Source organism: Gracilinanus agilis, chromosome 1, assembly GCF_016433145.1.
Source record: "Gracilinanus agilis isolate LMUSP501 chromosome 1, AgileGrace, whole genome shotgun sequence".
Classification (NCBI taxonomy): domain Eukaryota; kingdom Metazoa; phylum Chordata; class Mammalia; order Didelphimorphia; family Didelphidae; genus Gracilinanus; species Gracilinanus agilis.
The window spans coordinates 791,939,073-791,948,558 of record NC_058130.1 but is presented as its reverse complement, the minus strand read 5'-3'; the positions used below and the strand labels follow the sequence as shown (position 1 = coordinate 791,948,558).

The window sequence follows — 9,486 nt, the reverse complement described above, 5'->3', positions numbered from 1 at the left end:
TGGAAATGTCTCGATTCCACGTACCTTCCACGCTGTGCCCTGTTGTGGGGTTCCTCCGTTCGTCTGGACTTGTTTTTATGTCCCCTTGAGGAGTTTTGTATGTTTCGGTCAGGAGAGGTTAAGAGCTGCTTCTTACTCTGCCGCCATCTTAACCCGGAAGCCTCTTCAAGTAATTATTAATAAACTTTTAAAATATAACTCTTGGAGACATTAGATATTAATTTAAATTTTACAAAGCATTTTCTTTTCTTTTTACTGTTCAGGTTCCTCAAGCTGAATGCAGTGATAGCTGTGGCCCTGGATTCAGGAAAACCCCAAGGGAGGGAGAACCTGTCTGCTGCTTTGACTGTTCTTCATGCCCAGAAGGGGAGATTTCCAATCAAATGAGTAAGTATTTGCAATGACCTTTCCTACCAAAGTCACTAAAAACATAAACAACTGGTATTTGGATCTTGAGGTCATGTGGAATTCATGGGAACATCAATGAAAGAATAGCAAGATATGTAGCCACAAGGGTGTGGGGGCTGACTGTTTTCTCTTTGTCACTCTCACTTACTTGCTCTCTTTCAGGTATTACATATCATGTCATGGGGGATGATCATCAGCTGGATTAATATGTAAGGTCATTGATCTAGAAATGTAGGAACCTCAGTAGCCATCTAGTTCAACTCCCCCATTTGATTAATTAAGGAATAACCAAAGAATGGGGTGTGACTACTGAGACTTTTTAGGGCTAAATGACTTGCCCAAGGTGATAACTGTAAAAAACAGAAGTAGGATCTCCACTTGGTTCCTCTGAGACAGTGCTACCCCACAATATTGTTGTTGCTGTTTGTCCTTTTTAAAAGAGGACTAATGACATCAGCAGATGTTCTAAGCACTCCATAACTCTTACTTCTGCCACCTTCATAATCATGGGAATAAATTATTTATATCCACCCATTCTAACAGAGGAATGATTTACATATTTGGAGTAAACACCCCTAAAACTAACTGGTACATTGATGAACCATTAGTAAACCTCAGCCTGTTTTAATCCATCTGCTAGTGTGCATGCTACAACTTCTTGGACTCCCGAGTAAGAGATGACTGCCAGGTGAACATCAAAGGTAGATAATGAATTCTAAAAAGGCTCTGAAAGCCTTCATAGCAGAGGTGCTAGACCTCCTTGGACATCCATACGCCTCAAAGTACATTTGCTCTATTGTGGTGTAGTGGATAGAGCACTGGACCTGGAGTCAGGAAAACCTTGAAGTTAAATTATATTTCATATACCTAGTAGCTTGTAACCCTGTGTATAATGTACCTTCCATGGGTTTCCATTTCCATATAGTTATAATTTGACAGGTTTAGATTAGATGTCATAAGATGTCCTTGCTATGTTACCTAAGATCTTTGAAAGGCAAAGTGCTTCAGTGAAAAGCAAAGTTAATATGGGGTCAGAGGACTAGCGTTCAAATAATGTCTCTGCTACATCTGTATGACCTTGGGTAAGTTATATCACTCTGTGGTCTTTAGTTTATTTATCTCTACAATGAAATTATTAGGTGATATCCACCATCCATTTCAGGATGAAATTAATGATCGTATACAAATTATATATCAAGAAGGAAATGTTGATATTCAGTGTCTAAGGTTTTTAATTCGATAAATTCTTTAGAAGACGGTGTGGATCAGTGATTCCCAAAGTTGGTGCCACCACCCCCTGGTGGGTGCTGCAGTGATCCAGGGGGATGGTGATGGCCACAGGTGCATTTATCTTTCCTATTAATTGCTATTTGAATTTAAAAAAATGAATTTCCAGGGGCCCTAAGTAATATTTTTTCTGGACAAGGGACAATAGGCCAAAAAAGTTTGGGAACCACTGGTATAGATGAAGGTGTGAGGATAGGATTAACTCTCCTCTTGTCTATTTTTAGCTAATCAAATCAAGAACTGAAAGCACCTCTACTTAACCATGCTTCTTTCCCAATGGAATCACAGGAGGGATTGTTTAACTGGAATCTACTCCCCAGGACTCTAAATCCCAGCTTCCCATGTTCCTTCTCACCCTTCTCACACTACCTCCTTATGTTTTGGAGATAAAGATTTTATGTGACCCTACCCCCTCTCTTCCTGCAAACGTAGTCAGGAAATTTTTCTTTACTCAGGTTTTTACTTTTGTTCTTTATTATTTCTTTTACTTCAAGTGATTACTAATTAACCTTATAAAATATAACGCTTGGAGTTATTGGATATTAATTTTAATCTTACAATAGAAACAAATATAGAAAAAACAATCCAAATGAAGCAAATGTTATCTCATACCAATATATCCAAAATGAGGATTGCACATGATATACCCAGGGTGGAAATCCCCTTCAGTGTGGGGAACCCCAGAGAACTGGCCAAGGATCGTTATGAAGGTGTGAGAGGGGGAAAAGGATTCTGGAATCAGAGAGTGAAACTTTTGATTGCCCAGACCTCAATATCTTAATATCAGTTATCCAAGTCCATCCCCCCTAACCCCCATAATAATGAACTTCATGTAACCTGAAAGTTGGGAACATGTATTATGATTGCTTCTAAGACACTGGAGCTTCCAGATCACTTTTGGTGAGTAAGCCAGATTCTGAATGCAATTCTATTGGCTCTTTAATGTAGTAGGAGTATTAGGAGCACCTCTAAAGGTCCCAAAACTTTTTCCTCGAATGATATCTGTGGGATTCCTATTAGTAGAACATTGTTTTGTTTAATGCCTGTTTTCCCTATATATTAGTTAGGGAGAGATCTTTTATGTAAACTTAGAGTCTCAATAGCATGCTCTCAAGATGGTACTATGATGCTAAAATTTCCTGAGGAATACTTAAATTCTTAAATCCTTAAAATCCTTGTACTTTGGAGTTCTGGGTTAAGATGGCAGCAGAATAAAAAGCAGCACTTAACCTCTCCTAACCGAAATATACAGGACTCCTCAAGGGGACATAAAAACAAATCCAGACGAATGGAGGGATCCCACAACAGGGCGCAGCATGGAAGGTATGTGGAATACGGCCATTTCCATGCTATAAAGGGGTGAAACAGCTCTCACTAAATCGCGTGCTGAGCAACCCCCCCCACACACACACACACCCTACAGTGCCAAAGCCAGTGCAAAAGAAGTAGAATAAGTTTGGGGCACCCATTGAGTCATTGTCAGCTCCAGGGCCTGATCCTGAGAGCAGCAAGACTTAAGACCCCAAAAGGCTAAAGAACCCGGGTGGATTTTGAGTGCTGACACTGAGCACAGGCATGGGTGGAAGTGGATGCAGGCGCGAGCAAAGGCTCTGAAACCTTGAGTGGGGAACCAGTGCAGATGGTTATATGACCGTGGAAGCAGCGCCCTGAGACTTGTAAAGGAGCCTCCAGCAGAGGATCAAGCAAAGGGGACCACCAGGAGGCTTAACCTTGAGAATAACCAGACCTGAGACCTCAGGAGCCTAAAGAGTGCAGACAGACCCTGAGCGTGAGGATAAAGCTGAGAAGGGGCTGGGCTTAAAATGGCAACCCAGAATCAGGAAGCCCAGAAGAGAAAGATTAACAAGAAGAAGAAGAAATCTTTAACACTCGACAACTTTTACACAGAGAAAATCCAGACAACAGAGCAAACAGAAGAGGAGAACAAACAAGCAATTACATCCAGACCCTCTCAAAATAATGAAAACTGGTCACAAGCACTTGAAGAGTTCAAATCTGAGATGACGAGAAAGTTGGAAAAGATTCAGCTAGAGAAATGGGAAATAGCTCAAAAGGAAATCAGGCAAGAAAATAACAGTTTAAAAGGCAGAATTTTGCAATTGGAAAGTGAGGCTCAGAAATCAAATGAACTGATAAGCAAATTCACCACCAAAAATGACCAGATTGAAAAGGAAAACCAAAAGATTATAGCTGAAAACCAGTCCCTAAAGGCTAGAATTCAGCAACTAGAAGCCAATGATCTCTCAAGATAGCAAGAACAAATAAAACAAAGACAAAAGACTGATAAAATAGAAGAAAACATGAAATATCTCAATTAGAAAGTGACAAACCAAGAAAACTGGTCTAGAAGAGACAATCTGAGAATCATTGGTCTTCCTGAAAAAGCAGAAATTAATAGAAATTTGGACTCCATACTAAAAGAAATTATTCAACAAAATTGCCCTGAAGTTCTACAACAAGAGGGCAATATAGACATTGAAAGGATCCATAGATCACCCTCTATACTAGACCCAGAAAAGGCAACTGTCAGGAATATAATAGCCAAATTCAAGAGCTTCCAAGTAAAAGAAAAAATTTTACAAGAAGCCAGAAAAAGACAATTCAGATATCAAGGAGCACCAATCAGGATCACACAGTATCTGGCAGCCTCTATGCTAAAAGACCGCAAGGCTTGGAATATGATATTCAGAAAGGCAAGAGAACTTGGTCTTCAACCATGGATCAACTACCAATCAAAACCGACTATATACTTCCAGAGGAAAGTATGAGCTTTCAACAAGATAGAAGATTTCCAAGTATTTGCACAGAAAAGACCAGGACTAAATGGAAAGTTTGATATCCAACCACAAAAATCAAGAGAAAAATGAAAAGTAAATAAGAAACAAAGGGGAAAGAAAGAAAACTGATATTTTTTAAAATTTGCCTCTTTAAGGGCTTCAATAAGATCTAATTATCTGTATTCCTATGTGGAGAAATGCTATGTATAATTCTCTGTAGTGAACTCTATTCACTATTATAGTATTCACTATTATAATAATCAGAAGAATAATTCAAAGGAAGAGGTTGGAATACTAAATGGTCTAAGATGATATAGAGGGTGGAAAAGGGGGAGGATGTTATGATTAAAAATGATAAAAAGTGATATAATAATATAAATTAGTATTTTAATTAAAGCCATACTGATAGAGATAAAATCATTAGACCACACACTTGTAAAAATTCAAAACTCCTGCCTTAGCCATTTTTACCTTTTGTACCTTCCTGAGCTCAGGTAGCTAAAGAGACCACTTCAAAGTCACTTCCCCCTATTTAAAGCTGTCCCTCACCTTGCATACATAATCAAAAACAGGAAACCCATTGGACCACAGGAAATGTAGTTTTTAAGGTCCCCACGTGTCCATAGAAAATATATATATACTTTTAAATGGCATTTACCAAATTCCAATTAACATTTCCCCCTGAAGTCTGGCAAAAAAAAAAAGTTGGTCTTTTTTCTTTGCTGGACCTGTAAACATAGACAACTTCTAAAAAATCAGGAATTTGGGGAATAAAGGAAATGGATAAACAAATGGATAAAACTAGCTGTATTGACAAAAAACCAATTTGGGGGCAGTCCTCTATTGGTATATTAGTGTACAATTAAAACAATATATACAACTCAATTCCAACTCCCCATAATTCAATTAACTGCACGCCAAGGTTCAAATTTTGGTCTTCATGGTACAGTGAAGGTTTTTCAGGCATCTTCATGGTGTCTTCACCAAACAGGTTTGTAGTCTGGATTCTGGGGAGATGGCAAGATCCTTATTCTGAAATTATTCTCAAAAGAATTTAAACTTTACATTATAGATTACAAAACATACATTTTCTTCTAAGAATTATACAATTCCCCCTGAAATTACCCCTAAAAGGGTTAAATATATTTTTACATTATCAAATTTTAAAAAAACTTGACATATATCCCCCTGGGGAAAATTCTAAACACATCTTTTTTCCTTGAAAAGGGTACCTCAGGTCAGCTAAGGATGAGTGGCTGAGTCATGGGGGTTGTATGAAATTAATTGGCAAAATAAAAAGAATAAAATTCAAGAAAAAAAGAAAAAATCAACTTGTGATTGAAATGTAAAATTTGCAAAAAAAAAAATGTAGGGGAAATAAACAGGCCTTTGAATCAAGGCCCAAGGAAAATGATTTAAGAAGTTTGCTATAACCCATTCAGGACCAGGACTTAAGGAAAATGGCTCTCTCTGATCTGATTTACCATCAACTTTTCAGGGAAGTGAGCCAAATAAATTACCAATCTTAGGTGCTGGCCTAGGAATTTTAGTCGAGGGGACCCACGTCCTCTAAAGTTTTAGAAAAGACTGGGACTCCAGGACTCAAACCCCAATTTCCAAGCCCTAAAGTATTGGCATAGAACTCCTGCAATCCATGCAGATTTTAGTCAGTCAAGTCTCTGACCATGTACTTTCTTTAGCACTAATTAAAGGCTTTATGTTCCCTTCTGGAATCAGAGAGGCATTTAATCACAGAACCATATTCTCAATCTCAGGCTCAGGTATTTGCATTAAGCTTATATCACTGTAGAATCAGAAAAAGGGTAAATAATGATTATATATGTACTTCCAGTACAAGATGAGAAAAAAGAAAAATCAATTGCTCTCATAAAAAAATGTTTTTAAAAATCAAAAATATATATATAGCTTAGAACTAGAAGGGTTTTGTTACCCAAAAATGAGATTTTCATTCTGTGAGTGTAAATGGATCTTACAAATAGCAGATTCACAATGCACATTCAAATAGAGTACCATTATTTCCAATAGCACATTTTAAAACAATAAACAATGATGTTTAAAATCATATACTTGTTACAACTTGTAAACCTTGGCTAAGAGTTTCTCAACAAATTCTGTTATTGCTTCCATAACAAAATCTGATATTTAAAAAAAGAAACCTTCTGTTCTGAATCATCCTCAGATAAGAATATGCAGGAGCTCCTTGGCTTCCTGTTTTAAAAAAATCCTGGGTAGGAAATACTTCTACCCATTTAAGGCAATAATTTCTCTTATAATAAAATATATAAAAGCTTTATCCTTTAAGACAACAATTTTTAAGGATTTAAAGTAAAAGTTAAAAAAATCTTGTAAAATTACAAGTTAATTCTCAAAGCATGGAAACTTCCAAGGTTCTTTATAATTACCAAGACAGAATAAATTTTAAAAGACATGTGCTCCTATAAGATGTTGTAACTGCGGCATTTTTGATACAGTAAGCTTTAAGTAAATTAGGAAATATAATAAAATCATAAGCAGAAACTTCATTAGCTTAAAATGGTTCAGTGCAACAGGAAAATCAATGAAATAAGCAAGATTAATTTACAAAACTAATTAGCAAAATACAGTAAGATACAGTCTCTTAAAACACAGAAATAAAACTCATTCAGTTCCAAGGTTTAAAAGTCTACCCCTGGTTCAATTTAAGGTTCTTTTAATTGAGTTCTGCTGAGTTTAAGGGGTTATTTTTTTAAAGTTCAAAGTTCTGAGCAGGTATGAGGGTGAATCTTCTTCCCTGAGTTTGAGTTTAATAATTGCAAAAAAAAGCTTGTCATTTACTTCCTGTTTGAAGCGTAAATACTAGCATGCTCACATGGAATCCTGGGCTCGGGGCTAGAAAAAAGCTTAGGTCAGTTTTGTAGGAACTACCCACCTGTAGAGCTTACGGGGGTGGGGGGTGCCTAAATTAGGTCTTTAGAGAAACACCTGGAAAGGCAAGAATGCAGGCCATTACCAAGAGGCTGGGGGGTAGGGGGGAACAATACCAAATCCTAAGCAGTAGCAGCAGAAGTCTCCGAAGATCTCGGCAAAAGCAGTAGCCAGGGGTTACGGGTTATCGCTGTTGGGGCTCTGGGTTCTGGGCTCAGAACAGGACTAGCAGCACCAGAAAGTCTGCTCCAATGAGTCAGGAAAAGGTGCAGAGATCACAGGCACTGGGACTCTGGCAGGCTTGTGGTACAGCAGAAAGGTCTGTACTGGTGGGCCCAGCAGGGATAAAGTCCAGAAGTCGGTAGTCAGAAGCTGCGGTAGAGGCAAACTGGCTGGACTCAGCATTTTGGTTTTAAAGCCTGAAGCCAGAATTGGCTGGCCTGACCTCCCAAGGTGGTTTGGGCTGGACTGGCTGGCCCAGTCCCACCTGAGGCAAAAACGTGCTGTTGCTTTTAGCAAAAGTATGGTGAGCAACGCCACTTTCCTTTTTTAAAAATTGCCGAAAAAGCTGAGCAAGATGGCCAAAAAGCAGGCATGGCTATCGTTTCTGAAAGGCTATCTGGAAAATTGAGATTTCTTAATACAAACTCCGTATGGTTGCCATCAATGTTATGATTAAAAATGATAAATAGTGATATAATAATATAAATTAGTATTTTAATTGAAGCCATGCTAATAGAGATAAAATCATTAAACCACGCACTTGTAAAAATTCAAAACTCCTGCCTTAGCCATTTTTACCTTTTGTACCTTCCCGAGCTCAGGTAGCTAAAGAGACCACTTCAAAGTCACTTCCCCCTATTTAAAGCTGTCCCTCACCTTGCATACATAATCCAAAACAGGAAACCCGTTGGACCACAGGAAATGTAGTTTTTAAGGTCCCCACGTGTCCATAGAAAATATATATATATACTTTTAAATGGCATTTACCAAATTCCAATTAACAGGGAATAGTAGGGGACACCAAGAGAAACTTGATTGAATAAGAAAAATAGGATATTCTATTACACACAAAAAGGGCATGGGAAGGGGAAGAGATTAATACTATTATAAGAAGGAGAGGAAGAGAGCATTAAGAGGTAATATTTAAACCTTACTCTAAGTGTAATTAACCCTGAGAGGGAAGGGTAGCTATATTATCCATTGGGATATAAAACTCTATCTAACCCTACTAAGAAAGTCAGAAGGGATAAACCAAGGAGAGCAGGGGGGTGGGGAGGTCAAAAAAGGGAGGGGAGAAGAAGGGCGAGGGAATTCATTAGGCCTTTAAAAATAAAAAGAGGGGAATAATAAGGGAGGGGGTAGGAAAAGAAGTTAATCAAGGGAGGGGATAAGGGTTACTGGCTTAAAACAAACCACTGGTTTAAAAGGAAATATTGTAAGAAGAAGGGGTAGAACTAGGGGAAGATACAAAAATGTCAGCGAATGCACAACTGATAATTATAACTCTGAATGTGAATGGGATGAACTCTCTCATAAAACGGAAGCAAATAGCAGAGTGGATTAGAAACCAAAATCCTACCATATGTTGTCTACAAGAAACACATATGAGGCGAGTAGACATACACAAGTTTAAGGTTAAGGGCTTGAGCAAAATCTTTGGGGCATCAAATGAGAAAAAGAAGGCAGGAGTGGCTGTTATGATTTCTGACAAAGACAAAGTAAAAATAGATATGATTTAAAAAGACAGGGAAGGTCATTACATCCTGATTAAAGGCAGTATAGACATTGAGGAAATAACACTGCTCAATATGTACCCACGAAGTGGCATAGCATCCAAATTCATAAAGGAGAAACTGGCAGAGCTCAAGAAGGAAATAGATAGTAAAACCATAATAGTGGGAGATCTAAATATTCCTTTTTTGGATATAGATAAATCAAACAAAAATATAAATAAGAAAGAGGTAGGAAAGGTGAATGAAGTCCTCGAAAAATTAGATTTAATAGATATGTGGAGAAAAACAAATAGGGAAAAAAGGAATACACCTTCTTTTCAGCTACACATGGT

General features: G+C 37.8%; 1 protein-coding gene across 1 annotated transcript in view; it reads left to right on the top strand.

Annotated features, from left to right (window-relative positions):
• The window catches only part of LOC123232492 (vomeronasal type-2 receptor 26-like), a 47,549-nt gene that overhangs the window by 23,661 nt on the left and 14,402 nt on the right, over nucleotides 1–9,486 (top strand). The window contains exon 5 of the mRNA XM_044658943.1: nucleotides 264–387. Within this exon, the coding sequence (XP_044514878.1) occupies nucleotides 264–387 (124 nt within the window). The remainder of the gene's footprint in view (nucleotides 1–263; nucleotides 388–9,486) is intronic.